Source organism: Centroberyx affinis, unplaced genomic scaffold (genome assembly GCF_046629955.1).
Source record: "Centroberyx affinis isolate AG114_WGS23_722 - 3 ecotype Tasmania unplaced genomic scaffold, CSIRO-AGI_Caff_v1 ptg001581l_1, whole genome shotgun sequence".
NCBI classification, from domain to species: Eukaryota; Metazoa; Chordata; class Actinopteri; order Beryciformes; family Berycidae; genus Centroberyx; species Centroberyx affinis.
In genome coordinates this window covers 229,620-252,985 of record NW_027280031.1, presented here as the reverse complement: position 1 = coordinate 252,985, position 23,366 = coordinate 229,620, and the positions used below count along the sequence as shown (strand labels likewise).

At 40.7% G+C, this 23,366-nt stretch overlaps 2 protein-coding genes across 2 annotated transcripts in view; one reads left to right on the top strand and one right to left on the bottom strand.

Annotated features, from left to right (window-relative positions):
- Nucleotides 1–23,366, bottom strand: part of afap1l2 (actin filament associated protein 1-like 2) — a 50,971-nt gene that overhangs the window by 15,344 nt on the left and 12,261 nt on the right. The window contains exons 2-6 of the mRNA XM_071527845.1: nt 17,174–17,302; nt 11,102–11,182; nt 8,841–8,946; nt 6,285–6,309; nt 3,954–3,964 (exon numbers count right to left, since the gene is read on the bottom strand). Of these exons, the coding sequence (XP_071383946.1) occupies nt 3,954–3,964; nt 6,285–6,309; nt 8,841–8,946; nt 11,102–11,182; nt 17,174–17,302 (352 nt within the window). The remainder of the gene's footprint in view (nt 1–3,953; nt 3,965–6,284; nt 6,310–8,840; nt 8,947–11,101; nt 11,183–17,173; nt 17,303–23,366) is intronic.
- On the top strand, nt 6,325–7,842 carry LOC139651022 (kelch repeat and BTB domain-containing protein 13). The gene has a single exon (XM_071527846.1). The coding sequence runs from the start codon at nt 6,325–6,327 to the stop codon at nt 7,840–7,842; it is 1,518 nt and encodes a 505-aa protein (XP_071383947.1).

The following is a 23,366-nucleotide window of genomic DNA, read 5'->3' as shown; positions in this document are numbered from 1 at the left end:
TATAATGCCCAGTTATATCACATTAATTGGAAGCTAAAATGTTCTCCCCTAGAATTAAAGAAAATTTGAAAGTAAGTGGATTTTGTTATCATGACATGTTTACCAATAATACCAAAATATAATAAGGAAATGTTAACTCACAGTTTGATACCACACACCAGTGACTCCATGTTTACTTTGCCAGGTGCTGAGATTTCTGGCTTTCAAAACTCACTTTCCGACCCGTACACTTGTTTTGGAGCAAAAACGCCCCACCCATTGGAATTTCAAGACACTCCCAATCTCTGACCACAGCTGTATATAATAGAAAAGTTAGCAGGGTAGCTGTGGTGGGTAGCAGACAGTGGGACACATGAGTTTTGCCTTGACGCGTACTATATAATTTCTGCACACCTCAAAGTCTTTGAGTGACAAGTTTTTAGGACAAAAACAAAAAAAGGTAGATATTGAGAAGGAGATATAATCCCACACACTGTCTACACCTGTATAATACTTTCTTGCGATGTTTCGTTCATAGGACTTTCATCAGGCAAAGATGTGGCAAAGATTTAGATGTTGGAGGTACCGAAGACGTCCATAGTAAAAGGATTCTTCTACGGGCAATCGGAGAGGTACAAGAAATTACATTTACTTGCTTAAATGGATTTCAAATATTCTGTTAACTTGGCACATGAGCAAATCACATGGTATAAGTCACTCGGGGACAGAGAGCATCTGCTGCAGGAGTCTGATGTTCCTGGGTTTATATTAGAAAGCATAGTTTTCCTCAAGTGGGCTCTGTAAAGCACCTTGAGTTGAATGAGATTGAGCCTGGCACTTGAAGACGATTCGTTAAACTACTTCTAATGCCTCCTCCCACCGCTGATCTGAAAGTGCAGCCTGTATTCCTTTTCCTTCTTTGCCCTCATTTTCCCCAAGGCATGGCACATTCTCTGAGAATACAAGATCATAAGAAATGTGTGATATGTATTACCCTCAAGCAGAGAAGCTGCATGTAATATGCAATCCCTGCCTGAGGGAGGTGGGATCTGTGGCAAAGTGGAAATATGAGCTTTAACAAAGTTGCAGATACTAAAGAATCTAAAAAGATCAGAGTATGTTTAATTAAAGGTGGAGACCAGTGGGTCAAAACTGGCAAAGTTCGCTTCAATGTAGAGATATCTGTGGCAGCAAAGGCCCTTCCTTACTCATGATGCATCTCCCAAATCAAGTTTGGCAGGTACAAAGTTCACTTGAGGTTTTGGTTCATTCATGTCCAAATTGGATTTTAAATGGATTTTTAAAATTTGGTTAGACTTTTACTGCATGGGTGAGAAGGTCAAATAGCTACATATTACTCCTGGAGAGAAGAGGAAACACAGGATTCAGCTTCCATTTGACCCCAGATGCCCTCAGGAATAGAGAACCAGAGTAAGAGTTTGTGTCAAGTTGGCCCAAAAACAGAATAAAAAGGTTTGGCCTTCCTTGTGACCTGCTTCTTTGCAGAGGAGATTTGCCAGTTCTCTTCTTACCTCCCCAAATGAACATAGAGATAATAGAGTTGATAGAGTTAAAAAAAAAAAAAAAAAGATGTGGGAGGGGAAAATCTGGAGACATTGAAATATACAGTGTACCTACAGTAGAATGTTCAATTTAATGGATTCCAGTTTCACATTCTTTGTTTAGGTTGTGAGGTTTTGTTCACATAATGAGCACATGAATTTAATGATGATGCCTAAATATTTAATATTTAGACAGGTGAAAGTGTTTTAATGACTGTTTAGGTTTGTTGAAATTTTTCTTTTTCATAAAATATTTATTCCTCACAAACACAGATTTTTCACTTGTTTATTGAAATCAGTGAATGTGAATTAGGAAGATTATTTTCTGTGATGCATATCCCTAAAATATATAAAACATCACAGCCAGAAACAATAACAGTGATAAGGCTGAAGGCCAGTCTTCAATCAAGGAAATCATATGGCACCTATTAGCTCTTCCAAATAAAATCATACTGAAGCACAAAAGTAATTAGTACAAAACAAGAAGCAACAGGGTACTGGTGACTTTTATCCGTATTTTCTGTTGGTATCACGAGTGAGCCTATTGAAGCCAAGACACTATAATTTGGGCTAAGCCTATCAACTGCATCTTTCACAGTGCGGCAGATAAAGGAGTCATCATCAGATAGAAAGATACAACATTCATGATTAATTATGATTTCATTTTACATAGCAGTGTTCAGTTTACAGTAATGTTTACTCACTAAAAGGGGGAAAAACAGAGTAAAATGAAATAAAATATTGCTATGGTGGTAATGGTGGTTCCCAACCTGTGGTGGGTCCTGGTATGGTATGGTAGTAATACAGTTATTGGCACAACCCTATTTTACAGATCAACAAAGAAAAAACATAGGAACCAAATCATCTATCTCTGTAAAATCAGGACAGCATCAATCTTGATGTGGGTTGTCAGAGACTGTCAGCCCCCAAAAAGCTGGGATTCCCCTATTATGAGCCGTGTTCCCACCATTACTTATTAGTGAAATAACACATTTCCCGTAATACATAGCAGATGCCGTAAGTTATCATAATAACTGATGTCATGTCATAAGCCGCGTACAGTCATGATGACACATAACTTGTGTGCCTGATTAGCCTGCATGCCGCTAAATGTTAGGGTTGGGAAAGGGAAGGAGGACATGTGGGATCTACTGGAGCAGCCAGAGAGAGCTGAGTGGTGCAGAGAAGTTAAGGCTGAGGTTAGAGAAGGTTAGGATGAAGATTAAGGTTAAGCTTGGGGTCTTACAGGTCCAGTCTGTAATTGCAGTATGGTTTCCCCTGGTGAAACACTACCCCCCCACTAGGAACTTTGCTTATGATTTGACTCATTCTAGTGAAGACATTTGTCCACTCTAAAACTAATTAATACAAGAGTTTTCAGTATATGACAGTTAAACATTTTAAAGCTGTAAAATGTCTTTTTATAATGCTAAAGTCTATGAATTCAAAGGTAAAAATGGCAGTATTTGCAGTTACAATTTGTTATAGAAGTTATAAAAAGCTTGTTTTATTCGTGTAACTGTTCAAAATGATGCAACACTAAGTTAATATACCCAAATTTGATATGAACATATAAATTGTGTTTGAGGGATGGCTTGGAGTATCTGCCATACAATCCAATAGGAGATCAGATAGTTGAGGAGTTGAGGATAATAACAGGTATAGTGTATTACCTCTTACTCTGGCCATTCCACATGAGTCTCAATAGCACTGATATGGATGTGGCATCAAATTATACACTCTTCTTCACCTTCCATAATAATAACACCACTGGTTAAGAGAACACATTAGGTAAAGGTTAGGTCAGGTTCAGTAGTTGTAGCTCCCTTTTCTTCAACTGGCTAGTAGACTATAAGAGTGACTGATGCATGTTGCGAAAGGGACTGGTAATATCTTTGGCCTGAATGCAGTGAAGTGATGTCAGCACCTGGCTGTGGACTACAGAGCTGAGGGAAGAGAATGTTAATGAAAATATGAATGAAGCAACAGGAAGTGATCAGTGGGAGGCTTGAGGTGAGTTGAATGTGGGATGGTAAAGTAAGCTCGGTTTATACTTCCGATGAGGATTGAGAAATGGGGAATGGAGTCAGGTTTTTCTTGTCTGGTGCATGGGAGAAGAGGCGTAGGGTGGCGGCGGCCTATAAGTGTAGTGTGAAACTCTCTTCCAGAAATGTGAAAAATACAATTAGGCAATTACAAATACATTATGGCAGACAGTATAAATTGCCAGAATATGATCACAAAGATAACACTTTTGGGGGAAGGATATCTGGAACACTAAAATGCCAAAATGGATAGAAAAAATTGCATTCAGTTTATTTGATTTATGAAACATGGATAGAGTAAACATTTTAAAACACTGTCCAATTACATCATCCACATACTCAAAAAGCTTTTTTGAATAGCAAGCACCCTTCTGGCCTCTGGCATCCCGGTATTTGGCCAGCAGTCTTACCCAGGGTGACTTACAATAAGTTCAAGAGTAGAAAAAGCTTACTGTCAGTAAATCCAGTAATTATGGGAAACCTAATAAAGGGTCTGAGGGACAACAGTACCCTTGGCAGGCCCGGTCTGACAGTTCAAGCCTAGATACAGAGCAAGATGGACGACAACATGAATCACAGAGGGAGAGAGGAAGGACTCCAGTTTGTATTCACAGAAATAAACAAGTATTCGGATCCAGAGATTGCAGAACATTTCACAGACTTACTAACTCACACTCCTGCAGATTGGGGAAAAATACTAAATTGAAAAATGATTTATTTGATGCACCATGTTATTGCTGTTAGTATGCAAGTTGCAATACATTACGACATTTTGTTTGTTTTGATGTGACAGAAGAAATGGACTGTAATCTATGTGAAATGACATTCAGAGGAAAACTCTTTGAAGATATGAGGCTGGAAGCTACAAATGGTCAAGAGCTCACAGCAACTTCACAAGAGAAAAGTAAGATTCTTCTGAGAAAAGGAGTTTTTTTTGTGGTAAAGTATTATACATATATTGTGTATGCGCACGCAGTCACCCACGCACACATGCAAGGCACACAGACACACACACAGCAGCAGCAGTGTAAATTGCTCCATAGTAAAAAAAAGAAGCAGTTAAGGCATCTGTTATTAATTAAAACAAAGGGCCAGGCATTCCAGGGCAGCAGCAACTACCCCCCCACCCCCAAACCCTCCAGCTCAGCCCCCCACCCCTCCCTCCCACCCTTATCTCTTTCTCCCTCACTCTCTCTCTCTCTCTCTCTCCTGTCTCTCTGTATCTCTCTATTTCACTCACTCACTCATCTCCAATAAACTGAATCTGCCTGTTCTTCAGGTCAAGGCCAAAGAGGAGCATGATGAGCCATTCCACAGCCCAGCTGGCCTGATATGAAAGAGAACAGCGAGGGGAACATGCCAGGTGTGTTTCTGAGTATGAGCGTGTGTTGGTGTGTGGACCCTTCGTAAATGTCAAGCGGTGTTTCATTTTTTTTGCTCGCTTTCTTTGCATTCACTCCTTACTGATACTCAGTTCAGCCCCTTCCCCTCATGTCTCACACACACAAAAACACACACACACACACACACACACACACACGTCATCACCACAGAAACACAGGGTAAGAGGAACGGTTCAAGGAGTCAGAGCATAAATAACAAAACGAGGAGGAGGAGGAGGAGGAGGAGGAGGAATAGGGGTGTGGTGGAGGGGCTTTGACTAAAGAGTGGGAAAAAGAGCCCAAAACCGAACAGTCAGAGGAACATGGAAAATCCCTGGTTCCCATGCCAAGAATCCGGCACAGCAAAAACACACACACACAGTGTATCTGTGAGCCTGCTGGGAGCTCAGAGCGGAGGAGAAGGTAGTGATAAAAATAATCAGCGGGGCTCAGCTTTGGAAGACCAGATTGAGGAGAGCTCTCTGGGCGTCCTCACTGTCTCTTCACTACTTGTAACATGGCAGCTTTTTGGTTACAGATTTAGAATATAAGAGGAAGGGAACCACTTTGTATGCAAAAAGGAAACTACTCAAGCTAACAGTCGCATGAATAAAAACGTGTACAACGGCCGTGGAACTGTAAATATAGCAATACATTACGTACTTTATGTATTGCTAGTGGATACATTGTGGTGGATACATTCTTCCTCAGGCAGCAGTGGAAAAAAAACAATAAATGTCTGCATTATAAAGCCTTTGTACACATTTATTTTTCTATTATTTTGCCTTCTTGGGAACCCTTTACCATTCTTCACCCTTCATGGTTGTGGTTACAGATTTGAAGCCTACATCTTTGCTGTATTATTTGTGTGCCAATGTCTAATGCTATAAGTGAATGTTTAAACATAAACATACATGCAGAAATAAAACAGAATTTGTGACAACCTGTAACTCTGCTTAAGTTGTAAAGCCAACATGATCATGCAAAACTGAATAGGGTTTAAAGGGTAATATTGGCAGATAAGGCAATCATGAATTATTCAGCAAATGCTTAAGCTGACCAATAGCGTTGTGGTTATGATAGTCACCAGTTGCCAGCTTCCACATTACCACTTACTGTAGATGTCAACAGTTTCCCTTTTCCTGCCTGACGCTTGCGCGTGGCACAGCTGCTATCTATAGCACAACTCTATTTTCAGACCATGCAGACAGGACGCAATGGAACTCTCACAAACCTTTATTTACCGTCAAGTCCTGCGGAAAAAATGGCTAATCTGTGTTCAAGTCACACACTTGTCAATGCATTGTCACTTGAGCGCGTGTTTTAGGAAGAGGAAGGACCCTGGCTTAAGAGATCATGGAGGCCTCTGAAGGCCCGGGGCTCAACCAGGATATTCATGCAGAGAATGCGACCCCTGATCCGGACGACAGACAGCACCAGGCGGGCTCAGTGAGAGTGAGGGTGGAGGAGAGCTGGTTCACTGTGGAGCGGGCCTTGCTGGCGAGGCACAGCGACTACTTCTGTGCCCTCTTTCACTCCGGAATGATAGAAAGCCGCCAGGATGAGCTCTATCTGAAGGGAGGAGTGCATGCCAGGGGTTTCCTCATTGCCCTTGCTGTCTGCAGGGGCGAGGTTCCCACCATGAGTGATCCAGATGAACTTGTAGAAGCTGTGGAGTGTGCCGCTTTCCTCCAGGTTGCACTTTTGGCCCAGCATCTTTGTGACATTATTGACTCAGACAACTGCCTCTTGCTGTACCATGCGGCCTCCATCTTTGGGTTGCATACATTGTTTCATAGCGCTGCTCTTTTTCTTCGCGATTGTTACGATGACCTGAAGGAAGCAGCGGAGAGTACAATCCCTGAAGACCTGCTAAAATATTCGGACTCGTTGTCCCCTGCCACTTACATCGCTATAGGTACCCATTCTCCTTCTATGGAGCTCCTGCATGACTCCTTTAGGGTTGTTTGCTATCTTGATGAAACCGAGGCAGAGTGGAAACACCTGACGAACCTCCCCACTCTCTGCAGCACCTCCATGGCCGGGGTGGCAGTCCTCGACAATCGACTGTACATCGTCGGAGGAGTTTACGGTTATGGTAAGGACACAGTGGACAACAGTTTCTGCTACAACCCTGAGACAGGGGCCTGGACAGTTCTTCCTGGCCCCCAGCAACCAAGATATGACTTCACCCTGCTGGGTCACGAGGGTCGACTCTATGCAGTAGGCGGCGAGTTCCAAAAACGGACCATTTCCACAGGAGAAGTTTACAACATTGAGAAGGGAGAGTGGACATTTATAAAACACGCACCGAGGCCCGTAGCATCAGCCGGTTGCGCTGTTGCAAGGCGACGGATGTTTGTTTGCTTCTGGAAGCCGCCAGACACCACAGACATCTATGAATACGTACCAGCGAAAGATGAGTGGACGCTCGCTACCACCATGATCAGGCCGCAAAGCTATGGCCACTGCATGGTGGCACATAGGGACAATTTGTATGTGATGCGCAATGGGCCCTGCGATGATTTCCTGCGCTGTCTGATGGACTGCTACAATATCACGACGGGCCAGTGGACAGCCATGCCTGGACACTATATCAACAGCAAGGGGGCGCTGTTCACTGCTATGATAAGGGGCGACTGTGTGTTCACAGTCAAACACATGCTAACTCTTGTATACACCATCACTGGAGATGCATGGAAACCCCGCAGGCAGATGAAGGGATTCCCAAAGAGCGGTTCACTGTGGACGTGTTTACTCAGGCTTCCCAAGAGCGGACCAGTTCAACCACGGCCGGCCGCAGAAGGGAAGGAGGAACAAATGCCTTTGCCAGACAGATCTGAGGGATTTGTGGAAGCCATACTGCAACTGTGAAATCACTAAACTGAAAACCAATGTAAGGTTTGTAGGAATGTGGCTCTAAAAATGAAAACACGCTGATATTGGATGATATTGGAGATATGCATACTGACCAAGACATGTATGTACTTCAGTAATGCACTCACACACACTCACACATTTACTGGCACACGTTTCTGCATGAACACACACACACACACACACACACACTCACACACACGCGCACACACACACACACACACACACACACACACACACACACACACAATCACAGTGGCTACCCCTAATCCTTAACTACTGTAGCAGCTGTTGTTTATCAGGAAAAATGCTCAGTGTCAGTGTGCATATGCGTGTGTGTCTGTGTGTGTGTGTGTGTGTGTGTGCGTGTGTGTGTGTGTGAAGTTCAAAGGCACTGAAGGGATGTCCTAAACCTCTCATACTCTATATTGATAACCGCCTTTTCTGAACTCACACTGGGCCAATCCAGAAGCCACTAGCCTCCCAGTCAACATAAAACACACCGCAGCTCTCTCACACACTCTTTTCCCCAATTTGTTGCCCCAAGAGTGATTAAATACCTGTTTCTGTGGGAGAATACACAACATATTTCAATAAGCCTCAAGCCTATGATTTTGAGGGTTGTGGGAAATGTATCTGGCTTGTGTGGCTGTGCTGTTTTTATCAAGCATAATAAAAGACTATGAAATACGCTGGAAAAATGTTGTGTTAATGCACAGTATTCCATTTAGAATATGAAAATAAATGTCCTAGCTGTAACAAAAGATCAATATAGATTACATGTAAATTTTAAAAAGTGGAGTCATTTCACAGTTTTTAAGATTTACCAGTCTAATATCATGATATGCAGTTATTTTACCCATGTGGGTTTAACAGTCCCATTGAGGTTGAATACTCTATTAACATTCTCGTCACAGTAGCAGAGACTCAAATCATTCAGTGTGTTTGTTATTGTTATTAGTTTCACATGTTAATCCACCTTGATGAAATCAAACTGTTGATCACTTACTGTCCTGGGGGGCGGCAGGTTAGGGAGACTCTTCTGTGGGGCTGGGATATATTTCCCTGCTTTTCCATTGACCAGGGCATCAAATCCGTCATCTAGTCAGAAAAGAGTAAATTGAGATGTTAGTGAGATGATAGAAATGTTAATCCTGTAATAAATGTTAGGCTTATGGTGTTTGTTTGTTGTGAATGAAACTTAAGCCTTTTATAATGTACAAGAATTCTGATTAAATCAAAGAATTCATTCTTATTTTTGCCAGCACTATTTCCATTCCCTGGTAATGGTTTGCACCAATTGTGTGCACAAGACACTTCATTGTTAAATTACAGTGAGCCCAAATCAACGGGAAGCATTTGTATGGTTATAGCAACAGCCCAATTACACCAAACACACTCCACCACAGTACATAATCAAGACGGTGGGGAGGGACTTGGGATAGGAGATGAAAGTATTATGGTTTGACCATGGATTGCTCCAGCTATTAGTAATGGGCACTGCTTATGTCTGCGAGTGCTAGTCTCCTGGCTACAGTATGGCTATGCCATAACACTCTGCTTCCTCTGTCTTCAGACATTCCACTTACTTCCTCCTTGAATACTGACATCTGGGTTAAATGCAAGCGCAGTGATAAATGTTCAACTGGGAGCAGTCAGTAAATGTAGAAGAGAATTAGTAGAAGCCTGTTGGGCATTGTCAGCTGTTAACACCTTATCTCTAAATGTTTCTCAATGTATGTTTCTCAGTCTCAGACATAAACACATTTACATCCTGCTAAGTATAAAATAACAAAAAGAAACATGGTTTGCAAGGGCTTAAAAGAATGCAAAATCTGTGTTGCTCAGTATATTAAGCAAAATTCTCATGTTATGTTTCCATGCTGAAGGTTAAAGACATGGAGGATATACTGAACTGAATGACAAACATTATCTCTCAATATGCCTGCAGACCATCCTTATTTTGTCATAGAGATAACACTTGTTAACTTTTTTATTAGCATAATCTACAATCAATTCATCTTTCTCCTGCAATGGGACGCACAGAGAAAGCACGGGTTTCACACATAACCTATGAGACACCTCGATTTTCTTCACATCTCAGAAGTAGCCCCCGCTTTTCCCTTCTGTCTCTGTAGAAGAAAATCTGTGGCTTTCGCTAGCGTCTTTTGCTGAGGGTATGTGTGTTAAGTCTAGTGTTCGCTGAAACCACATTCTTCATCGCTGTCCAAACAAAACAGGTCAGTCTCAGATGGTGAGGAGCTACTAAGAAACAGACAGGAAATGGGGGGGGGGAGTGAGAGGAGGGGAGCTGGGGCCGCTGCTTGTGGCAACTTTTTCACATGTGCTTATGACAGCTAAACACTAGAATCATACCACCTTGAGTCTGCGGTGTAATGAGTAAACATATGTATTGGTGCAACCTCACAATACCATTGTTGATCACAGTAAAAGGTGAGCCACATGCCAGACTGCTTTTTTTTTAGGGATAAAGAGGGGTAAAGAGAATGTACAGTTTTGAGGCACTTTACTTTGTAGTTTAGGGCAAATGTTTTGTTTCAGAGCGAAAATCCAACATTTTACTCCTCTACATTTACTTGATATCAGCAGTTACTAGTTACTTTGATGAGAAAAGTTTTGCTTATGAAAACACAAGTTCATGTAACTGATGCATTTCAAAACTCGAGCCAGCAAAATGTCAAATGGAGAAATTACAGCCATCATAAGTGGACCACCCACCTGTTTTACATCACCTTCAGAGACTAATGCACCAATAATTGGACACTAACAATCACTGAAATGGAGTGTCAAATAGAACATGTACTTAGGCACTTAATTACTTTCAATATCAAATACTGCTGCTGAATTTGAAATATAAAGCTTTGACAGAATACTATTCTATCAGACTATTTTTGTGTTTGGGTTTGTGTAATTCTTCCACCACTGATTTTCCTATTATTATAACATAAACAGGATCCATTATATGCTGAGTAAAGAAAACACAGGCATCCAGTGAAGCTGAAAATGCGCCTTAAAAACCATGAAAAGCCACAGAAATCATTTTATGAAAATGTGATGGTACACTAAATGGTTTGATCTTTTTTTCTGAAAATTTGCTTTATTGTGCAGCATAATCCATAGGGAGAATAAGAGGCTTTTCCTCAGAGATTATATTTCAGCACAATGGAGCTACTTTTCAGGAAAAAAAAAATCACCACCACTAAATCTCAATAAAAATACTTTGGGAAAATGTAGCTTTTTAAACTCTCACCTTTGTCATCTTTGTCCTTTCCAGTAACAATGACTTTGTTCATGTAGATGTACTCCTCATCACCGCCTGAATGAAGAAAGCAAAATGGTTTACTGTATGTTCACATCAGCACAGTTCAGTATAGAGATCTTTACTTTATCTGACCAGAAACATTAACATTCTGATCAAGTGACTGTTTACAAACTGCTTAGAAATTTCAAGAAATAGCTGTTAAAATGTCACCAGACAAATCATTATCGTCCCAAGCATGAGTGACACCTGTACCTCCAACATAACAGTATCCCAACAAATATTCTGCTACAGTGTATGCATTCAAACATTCACTCAAAATAGCTTACTATGCAACTACTGATTGCATTTAAAGCAGAGCTATAGGTCTGGCCCACAGCTACACTGCAGATCTAGTTCCCTATGAGCCAGAGCACAGCCTGAGAACCTCAGGCCCTTCTGCCTGTCCCTCAGTCTAGACTCAAGACTGGTGACTACACTTTTGCCAACAGGGCCTCTTGACTGTGGAGAAGCCTCCCAAGGAACTAAGGCTAGCAAATTCAGTATTATCTTTTAAAACACTTCTTCAAACACACTTTTAAAGATTTACTTTCATGTAATCTTTTTGATTTTGTCTACCTTTTCACCTTGTGTCGTTTATGTTATGACTGTTGCTTATTAGTAGTAGTAGTAGTTATTAGTAGTGTAATAGTAGTAGTTGTAGTATTAGCATTCAATGACTGAACAGGTTGGGGTGTAATATCTCACTCAAGGACACTTTCAAAGGCAGTTGATGTGCAATCATTGACAGGAAACAAAACTTGTGACCTTTTGGTTATGGGGTGGTCTTTCTAACCACTAGGCCTCCCTGACATCAGTAATGTATGCTAACTTTCTGTTCAGCAAGTTCAGCTTCAACAGCGTGTTTTTCTTTGGCAAAACAGAAATGAAGTGTCCAGGTGAAGGCTACTACACACAATCAAATTGTTACCCCCAATGTAAACAAACAAAATTCATCTGCAACAGTAACGATCAATCTGCAACAAATAATGCAGTGTAAGAGATGAATGTACCCTACACAAGGAACCCATGAGAGTCAACCCATGAGGCAAAACTGGTAAACTGATCATACTAATTCAACTTCCAAAGTCCAGACCCAGCTCTCCATTTTCAATTGATCAGTATCCCTATAATGATTCATCTTTTCCTCTGGTTTCATTAGCATACAGTAACAATCAAAGTTAACTAAGCATACATAATCAATTACTTTGAACGTGGCAACAGTAGTGAGTCATTCTAAGGCAACTATTTTGTCATTGGCAGAATATAAGAGCAGTGAGCGAACTGTGGTCATGCCCAGCTGCGGGGCAAGAAACGTTCACAATAAAATGATGGAACCAACATCTTGCTGTTGCAACAGTTATGCCAGGGTTTTCACCAAAAACGCTTTACAAAGACAACAATTCTTCTGTCATAACACATGATCAATAGCCGCCAATCAAATGCATTCAAATTTCCTTACGTTTAGTATAATTCCTAGCTTTCTAGATTGTGGAACCATGTATGTAGCTGTATCCTACTTTTGTGGGATAACCGCCAACAATTCTGTGCCTGGTGTTAAGAGGTACAGCAGACTGTCCTTGAGCTGGCATCACTGAGCAATAAGCATTTTGGCCAAATTAAAGAGCACAAGTTGTTTTCAGCCGCTCTATAAATTCATAAGACAGTTGCCGCCATTCTTTTATTGTTATTAATTGCAAGTCATTGGGATTTGCCTGTAAACACAATTTTGAGCCTATGCCTAAATCAGTTTGACTTCAAAACTTTTAACAATACCATCACTTTGGCTAGAACATAAGCCATATACCCTTCTGCCAAAATGATCACTTAAGTGATTCTCACAATATGTTGTTCGCTTTTGCCTCACTCTTTCATGTTGCTGTTACTTATTCACTCTTTATTGACAGAATGATGTGAGTTGTATGAAAATCAAATAAAATGGAAATTTAACCGCTCAATATGAATGCTAGTTAGTTTGAATAAAAAGTGACATATTACACAAATATTAAAATTCATTGAGTTTTAAAGAATGGCTTTGAAGACACCAAGTCAACATAGTGGGATTTTATGGTTCAGCACTGTGTTAAATAAATCTCATTTTGCTGTAAAGGTTTAAACATTCTACTAAATTGAGTCTCCAATACATTGTAACTGAAGAAGCTCACTTGACACTTGACATCACTGCTTCAAGTCTTGAGAGAGAGAGCTGTCCATATTCACAAAGTGATTTAAATGTACAAAATCATAAGAACAACATGCAAATACTGCTTCAGGAAGGATTTACTATTAGAATGGATGGGAAAAGTTGACTCCACCTTAGTACCAAACAAACTTTCATCATTTGTTTGTCAAACGTCCAGGATTAAAGGGGAACTTCACCCAAACAAGTGGCCCATTGTGCAGACAGACGGGTCCATTGACACCCACTCTCACCGTGGCCTGCATTCATCTGACATTAGTCAGAGAGCTCCATGCCAACACAGATAGAGCACTGTGTCACTTCTATCTTTGAAGTTTTTAAAGATCATACAACTAAAACTATACAATGCACCTCCTGAACCTCCTTCATCTACTCTGTCCAGTTTGGACTTTCCAAAAGGTTACACTCTGACCATTAGGTGCCAAAGTGTGTGACAGTTACACTTCCACACCTTTTTCTGTGTAGGATTCATACTGTCAAGCAACAATAGTGTGTACGATACAGTCTTTGGCTACCAGGGCTACACATCTGATTAGAGAAAAAATACTATTCTTTCAGAGGCAGTTTGTCTTACAAGACATTTAAATTAACATAATTACAGTTCCATACCCAATCAGACATACTGATTGAGGATTAAGTACATGGCCTTAACATGGAGGGAGGGGCTGCAACTCCCCTGACAGATGATTAAGGGTGCCATTAGAGACTAAACCTGACTTCTCTGCACACTCAAATGAAAATATTTACAGGTCCCTGCGCACAATAGTATCCTCTAGGTTATATGCGGAGATGATGAAACTACATGTCACACACCAACGCTGAAGTTAGTTCAGTGAGAAAAGTACTGTGTTTGGTTTAATGTGTGTCTTGACATAGTGGAGTAATTACAGGCTGGCTAAGACATTGCCATAACTTGCCACATAAACAGTTTGATGGAATTACTTTTCTCATCCTGCGGGTTTGGCATAGGAGGCTCCGACTGGTTACTGTAACCTGTTATGGTAATTTGTTCCGGACCTGCAGTGCATTTCAGAGGCATTTATCAGGAAGGTCATCTCATTGCATTAAATATTTTAGCTGACTAAGATTATACCCTGAGAGGAAATCAAACAAAACTCTAACCTTGGGTGATACTCTGGAGAAGGTTTCTCCTTTGAAATAGATATCATGAGGTGAAACCAAACGGCAGCCAAATGAAACGATGTTTTGCCTGTACAGTGAAAACAGATTTTAGGGGAACAGAGTTGAAATGCTATTTATAAACTGCTGCTCAAAGGAAGTGAGCGTCCCCAGAGGATAAATGCAGCTTTGGAAAAATGATACAGCTTGGAGCCAGGGGAGGAAGTATGGAGAGACAAGTCCAGGACCTGAACATGGAAAGGCATGACTGCTGGTGTGTGTTTGTGTGTGTCAGTCTGTGTGTGAGAGAGAGAGAGAGAGAGAGAGAGAGAGAGAGAGAGAGAGAGAGAGAGAGAGAGAGAGAGAGAGAGAGAGAGAGAGAGAGAGAGAGAGTTGCAAAACCCATGTTGGGTCTTTCGATCCAATAGCGATGAAAAGAAGTGGTTCACTAAAACAAGATGCTCGGTCAAAGATCCTATAGGTCAGGACTGATGGTTTATGGAAGAGCTGCTGTCTAATTCTTTCACAGCTTGAAGCATGCAACTTTTCTCTAAATTACACAGAGTTATGGTTTCTGAGGAAACAGTAGGGTTTTGGACATCACTCCTTTTAAATCCATTTCAAGCAGGGCAGGAGTGCACATTTCACGAAAAGGGCTAGAAAGTAGGATCTGAGGATGGGGAAAGACTCATTGCAGGACTTGTTCGCGTCCCAACTAACTGACTTCAAGCCACCATAAATCACATCCGCCCGCCAGTAGCTTTGTTGCACCATTCTCACGTTAAGTGTCAAGGAATACAGTCAGCGAGTAAGAAAAACAAACTTGTCTCTAGCTGTTTGACAGGATAACATAACAGTCCATGCATCATTTAATCATGAAGTAAGAAGCACATTGTTTAACTTTTACCATGGTTGTAAAAAGCGTAGAACTGCAGACCTTTTTTTTTTTTTTTTTACAAATTCACAAAATAGAAAATGTCAAAGCTGCCAAAATGTGTCAGTCTGATATGTTAGCATGGGAGTTAGAAATGCTAGCAAAAATATTAATTCAGCCACCACAGAGTCAAATTCAGCTACCAAAGAGAGATAAATGACCCCAAATGGATTTGTTAATGAAAGCCTGCAAGAGTATAATTGTCACATGGTGGTTACTGAGGGTTTAAAATAGCAAAATAATACCATACTGGGTTGTCTGATAGCTTTCTTTAAACAACATACGCTCTGCTAGGAAACAGGGTCTGGGTAAACGTGACATGAACATAAGGCAAAGGTTAGATCAATGCGTCAAATGTCAAAGGTAAAATATATTTGAATGTGAAATATTTAAAAATATAGATAGAAGCCACTTCGATGCAAGCACTGACTGTGTTAATAATAGCCTTACGTGATTAGCAATTACAGAAGTGTGTTTTCTTTTAGTTGACAAAAGCGAGAGACTCACTCTCCTGCAGTAGACTTTGTGACGACTCATTTCTAAACCAGACAGAATAACTTCCTTACCTGCTACTTTTATAGTCAATGCTTTTACCAACTTAAAGTTTGGCATCTCATATCTGTTTCCAACCTTCCACTTCCACTTTGTCTTTGTCTTTACTCAGAAGTGCCAGAGCCAAACACCTCCCTGTCTCTGCCTCTGCTTTCACCTTCCTGGCCACCTGCAAATTCCCCTTTCTCTGCTTTCTCTTTGCTACCGAATCCACAGGAAAACCGACCTATTCCTGTGGATTTAACCAGATTTTGGAACTGTCCCATTAAATCATGAAATCAAACCATTTTAACTGGTGCCATGGGGTGGGGTCCCCTATATTCCAGACTATTATTCAATACCACAACTGCATATGTTTAGCCATTCTAGACTTTGTTGCTCCATTCAAAAATGAAAAGTCAGCATCAGGAGTGTTGTCATTAATTACACAACTGGGGCTCTAAAAAGAGAATGTAGAAAAGCATTTTCAAAGCAAAAATCTTTTATGACATTATTAAAGACCTAATGTTCAGATATCAGAAAGTGGTTAAGGATGCATGAGCGCAATCCTCTGAACTTGCTGTTAACCTCTCTCCTAACTACAATATTGAAACCTACCCACATAAGTGTGAAGATTTTTTTGTATTCTTCACCAAAAAGGTAAAAAATATGACTCCAGACTGGATATAGACTGGAATAACCCTCCTGACTGGGGCTTATCCATTATGTTGGAAAATTCTGCTGTTCTCAGTCATTTTCAGCCTATTTCCCCATTGTTTTTAAAGGAAAACCTTACTCTCCCCATATGGGCGCTCTACTTGTTGTTCCTAACTGCACAAACGCACTTAAGAATTGCCTTCCAGACATCAAGTGATGGATGAACAACTAATCCTGTTTAGCACTTCCACTTATATAAATTTGTAAACTGCAAACATCGATAACTCTGTCAATAGCCATCATAGCGATAACATCATTTTTTACCCAGTGGAAATTTTTCATGAGCATCAAGAATTTGCTCTTTAATATATTGTTTTTAATCAATATAGTTTATTACCTTTTGTTCATATCCTTAGTACCTTTTACACTTTACCATCCTACACTTCTATTCTTTATTGCAGCAATGACCCAATTTCCCTACAGGGATCAATGAAGTTCATCTTATTTTACTATCTTATAATCACGAACTGGATTTTGTCCAGGTCTGGTCTGAGTTTTTCCTCCGTACCATTGGAGGCTCTGTAGGACTGGAGCAGATCGGACAGCAGGCCCTTCTGGATGGTGGCATTCCCACTCAGGTTCTCCTTGTCCAGGACGAGCAGGAAGCGGTGGAGCTCCACCAGGAGCTGGTCCAGCACTGGAAGCAGAGACAGAAAAAAAGAGTTTCAGAGGTGTAGCATGACCAAAGTACATTCATTTTGCCATTAGTGATACCAGGGTCGAGCTGTTTGTGAGTACGTTAAGGACGAGGAGTCATGAATGAAGCCATTGTTTTAATCTATTTGGTAACACTTTATTTGGATAGTCCAATGCTAATACTCAACTAACTATGAGGTGACAAAAAGTAGATGTTCAACAAAATGTCACTTGCTTATTTGATGCATCTCCACATACTATGTAACCCTAACCCTGACCTTAGACTAACCCATAACCTGACTTTTTTTTGGACTTTATTGGACTATCTAAATAAAGTGTTACCATATTCTATGTGAACTACAGTTCACCTACAGGACAGAGTTTTAACATCTTTGCTTTCAACTGCTACTTTGTTGGCCATCTGATTCTTACTGCCTTACTTTTGTGCTGCAAGCAAAGCTGCGAGTATTATATGCCAACATTTTTCATGGTGTTGAAATAAGTAATCTCCAGAGTCTGTTTGTCAGCAGCAGTTGATAACTGTTCAGCCCTCAGACCATTCAGTCTCTTCTCCAGGCAGTTCATTCAGTTTTCATCTACGTATCTGTCCCTGTTTGTTATTGACAGTTGCGAGTCTGTTTTGAGCTTGTTTTGACAGCAAGATCGGTTCAGTGAAAGGTCAAGGCCGGAGGAGGGAGGGGCCTAGGCCGGGGTCAGCGGGGCCACTGTGTCTGGGTGCAGCCCACACACATCCTTCAGGGGTCAGCGCTGAGCTCGCAGCCCTCTCCTCTGTGTGGGGAGCTCTTTGTGTTTCCCTTCACTGTCTCTTGGCCTCATGAATAGGCCCCTTGCTACAGTGGGCCTCAGTGCGAGAGACAGAGGGGAAATAAAGAAGAGGGATGTTATTAAAGGAGAAGGTGGGGCAGATATCGGTGGGGGTTTCATACTGTACTTACATTCTGGAGTGTCTGAAATCCCCACAAGAATGCATGCAGTCATCTTTTTTAGATGTTTCCTGTGTGGTCTATTTATTGTTATCGGCTTTGAAGTAGCTTGTTTCTCACTATATCCATGACCATGTGATTTATGTTAAAACTTGTAACGAATTCAACCCCGGAAGACAGTGTTTGTCAGTAGGTGCAAGGTAGGAGGGAATGTGAGCTATAAGAGTAAATAAGAGTTGCAGTAGCAGCGCAACCTTTTTAATAACACATTAACATCAAAATCAAATCTTCCTTTATCTGCAGTGCCATATGAATTGTAAACCTAAAACTAAGACAAAAACTAAAGCAAGAAAAAAACATTTTAGTGGCATGAAAGTGAAAACCGGAGACTATTAAAAAACTGAAACTAAACTATAATCACTACCTCCGCAAATAACTGATATGAAAAAAAACATTCAACTACCACTTTCGAGTCTTTCGGTCAAAGCAAATTCAGAGTGCAGTGGATATTGAAGAGAACTATCTACAAATGAGTAAAGGCCACATCTACTAACATTACATTGATTAGCCTACATACTATCAAATTCCTAAGGTAACTCTCCAACTATGTGTACTTGTGCTTTCCTTTTTTAAACACAGGACACATGATGAGTAGCAACTCAAGACACAGTCTCCGTATCCATGACAGTCAAAATACTACTGAAGCTAAAAATTAGTAAAGTAGTAAATTAGTAAAGTAAAAGGTAAAATAGAAATTAAAACTAGCAAATCCCATCTGAAAACTTGCTGAAACAAAAGTGAAACCAACAAAAACTAATGCAAATCACAAAACTATTTTAACCATGGTAAACAGCTCCTCTCTGTTTGAACTCTTTTAAAACTGTCAGCTAGTCTGTTTTAGTGGCTCCTTCCGGCTCAAACTGATCGCTAACCAGGCCTTGAGGGAGAGCAGGCTAATGCCCCCCCCCCCACTCCCACACATCAAAGGGCCTCTTAAGATTTCTGCAACATAAGGTGTCAAACCCCTGTGAGCGAGCTTTGCCTTTCGGAGATGACGCTAGGCTTTCCCAGAGCTAGCTAGCTGCGTTGTTTTTATGGCTCCTGCTCAAGCTGAGTCAACTTCTGCTGTGAGGCCCCACGTGAGGACCTGTACCATGGAGAACATCATTACTTCAGACTCCTGCTAGAGAGGAAGGTCGCACACACACACACACACACACACACACACACGGGAGATCTGAACTAATTAATATCTGTCTAACCAATGACAACAACACTCAATGACTGCAATTGACTCCTCTATGTACTGAAATTTTGCTAGACCGATTGAAGCCGCACGTATACTTTCACTATTGGGACACACATTTCCAGTAATTGTTTAGCTCGGTGTGTATCAAAACATTTTTCCATCTCCTTCTCCTTGTGTGTTTGCAGAGATTGACTCAGATGGCCTTTTGGATTGGGGGACCCTGGGAAAGGGAGTCAGCTGACTGGACAGGGAGGTCCGCAGCAGGCCGTCTCCGTGGGTTACGGCTTGGCTAGACGCCCACTGCACATCCAGTGAGTGACCACAGCCTCCACAGCATAAACAACCCACTTCTCTAGAGAACCCAAAAGGAATCTGTGAGACCATCTGTGATTCAGACTACTACACTGCTGTTTCAGTCAAAAAGGACTTGGGTGAATGGATGAAACGGTGTAGTCTAAATCAACAAATCTCTGGTGAAAATATGTTAGAATAGCCTCGAATGGTTATACAGTTAATGAAAGAACTTTACACCATACAGTTTGTGTCTTTTATTTGTTCAATTAAAAGTTTCTACACAAGAGGGGATTTCTCTGCCTCATGCCAAAGGTTGCACTTCCTGGTTTTTTTCATTCAGGACAGAAAAAGAGTTTTGATATGACCCACATTAGTGCTATCCATTCCAATATATGTTTGAGATAGTGCTCTGATAAGCCGGCAGATCAGTCAGGTGAATTTGTCATGCTTGGGTGTGCTAGGACAGAAGAATGGAAGAATGGAAACTAGAATGAACTATTGGCTGCTACAATTTGTGTTTAAGCCCAACCTAAAAGAATTATTTGGTGCTTCAACAAAACTTCAACAAGATCCACCATGACACTAAACAGATATAGACAGAAAGATCAAACCAGAGATTATCTACACTCTTTTTTATCAGAGTCTACTTGGCAAAACATTTTTTTTGAAAATATAAAACCGTGGATGGAAAGATCAACTATGGACTAAGAGAGGAGTGTTCATGCATTTTAATATTATTAGAACTGGGTTCCGGCCCCAGCCAAGACTATTTGCAAGTTCTAATCACGCCTTGTCTGTTTCCATGAATTACTTTGTCTGAATGCATCAAACACATATGGAAAATAGACTGGTATCACATACGGTAGGGGATGAAAAACTGCATCATGAAGTGCTTGACTTTCTAATAAAAAGGTTGACATTAGGTGAAATCTAAACATGCATTTTACATGATTTCAAGGCTGTATTTTGAGTTACAACAGGTTAATTAAAGTAAAAAATAAAAAATCTTAAGGCAAACTTCAAGAGTATGACTGCATTTAAAATTTTGCATTCTCATTATTTCTGAAATGGGGCTTTACAGAATACGAAGAGAACGAATTGGACTTGAGTCCATACCACCATTACCCTTGTTAAATTTGAATAAATCACCGTCTGGACAAGGGGATCTTGTCAGGATCTTGATAGCATTGCTGATCTGAGAAGCTTGAGGTCCTGATCCACACACCACTACTGACGAGCCACATCTTGGCAGACATGAGCGTAAGCATTTCACTTTATTAAACGAATCAGGCAGGCATGGCCACTCATTTCAATCACACTGTTTCCAGGTTAACTGAGGTTGCTGCTACACTCCTGCTCCTCCATGGGATAAGTCTCTAAAATATGCTGGGCCTGGATTGTTAACTGGCCAAGTCTTAATTGAATCTAATTAGTTTTTCCTCCACAGTTTACTAAGGGAAGCGTAGTCTCTCCCACAACTGCAAGAAGTATCTGTTTAAAAATTAATGGGTGTTTGGAACCATGCTGCAGCGGTAACTGTCAAAATAAAGGAAAAACCAGGATAAAGTGTCTTAATAGGGCGTTGGGCCGCCACAAGCCACCAGAGCAGCTCCAGTACGCCTTGGCATATACTGCAAGTGACTAGAGCTCTATTGGAGGGATGTGACAGCATTCCATCATTTGGTGTTTTGATGTTAGTGGTTGAAAACACTGTCTCCGCTCCAGAATCTCCCATTAGCGCTCAGTTGGGTTTAGATCTGATGACTGGGGCAGAAGCAGTGTACATGTTACATCGTCTTCATGCTCATCAAACCATTAAGTGACCACTCATCTTCATCTTTCTTCTCATCTATCATCTCACTGCATCTGTCCGACCGAATTCGAAATAACAACTCCTCAAAACTATAGCGTATCAATTCCTCCACAAATAATTCAGTTTTAGAAGTGATGCAATATTTGTGCTGCTTTCATGCATTGTGACTTTGATCTGTTGAAACGAGTCAAACGGGTGGGAAAGCTAAAGAAAACAAAAACAAGCGGTCTTAGATGAAATGTGAAATTATAATATTGCTTAAACCTGATGATGCAATAAAGGCCGCTGAAATGTAAGCCGGGTCTCTTGCTTGTTCAGCTTGGAGTTGCTCTTCGAGGTCTGCTCAGGACACATCCTCTACTCTCTGAATCACAGTCATATTTTGGGATGTGGTGCAGATGTTGAAAATAGCAAATTTACTCACATGGCTTTCTTTTAGCCTTGCTAAGAAGTGCATGGTACACTTACAGAGCTGTTATATAACAGGTCTGTCTGGTTGTCTGCCTGCGTATCTACCCATATACTCATCCACCCATCCACCTATCCATTCATCCTAATCTCTTTATATAGTCTTTCTACAGCAGTATATATCTTTAGCACATTTGTTCTCCAGATGCTGATAGTGAACAGGACTTGGCTGCAGGGGAACATTGTCACCAATATAGATGTGGTGCTGTCTCCCTCGGGGCCAGACAGAGTTTGTCTTGACTAATTCTGTGACTCAGTCTCACTCCAAGCAGTTTAGCCGTGAGACGTCCAGCAGCACAAGACGTCGCGTGCTGTCAAGACCGGCAACGGCTCGCACATCCTCAGCTCTACTCCTGTTCCAATGCTACTTTAGTGTTCCAGTGCCATATGTGTTAAAATCAGACACAGACACACACACACACACACACACGCACACACACGCACACGCAATAAAAGTCAACCTGATAAGAATAGTGTTATTTTCATTCTCATCATCATTCATCAATCGTTTTATATTTGAAAATACAAAATGATTCCAACTTACATCTCTATGCCTCTTTCATAGTGCAGTGAATTACTGAGTTATGTTATATATCGGAACATGTCTTTTGGGGAAGTCATGCTATCAGTATGAATATTACTTAGTTCATTCAGTACAATGAATCAAACTAATTGATTTATATTATTATATAAACTTATTTAAAACATTTGCAAACAATTGCAATAGCAGGTATTTCCAAGTTCCACTTGACAGAGACTGTAAACACTGTTGAGAACTGCAAAATTGAGTATAAAATAACTGAAAAATGCTTTGTTGTGTTAAATCGACCTTACCTGGCTTAGCTAAGTGACTATCTGCAAAACCCCTTTGCCTCTCTCCATGCCTGCTGGCGGCTGGCATTTCTATACTTATATAAAAATTAATTAAAGCACAAGTATGACCATTACTCATGATGGTAATTAATTGGCAGTTTATTTGGATATGATCCCAGCTCTCTGACTCTCTAGTTGATCAGTTGTCTTAATCTCTTATATTCTTAATCATCTGCATCATCTCATCTTTCTCTTCTTAATCTCTTCTAATGTTAGGCTACTTCGCTTGCTAGTTAGGTTAGCAGACATGGCTTATTATGATATATCAGCAAAATGGACCCAGAAATGCAAGGTACATCACCGATAACTGTTGGTGGATTTTTTTCTTTAAGAATTAATCTGGATTTGAGCTTGTAGATTGTATTTGTCTGTAGGCTACTTGTATGCACTTACATAGACTTACATAGCACCAAGGTATTTCAAT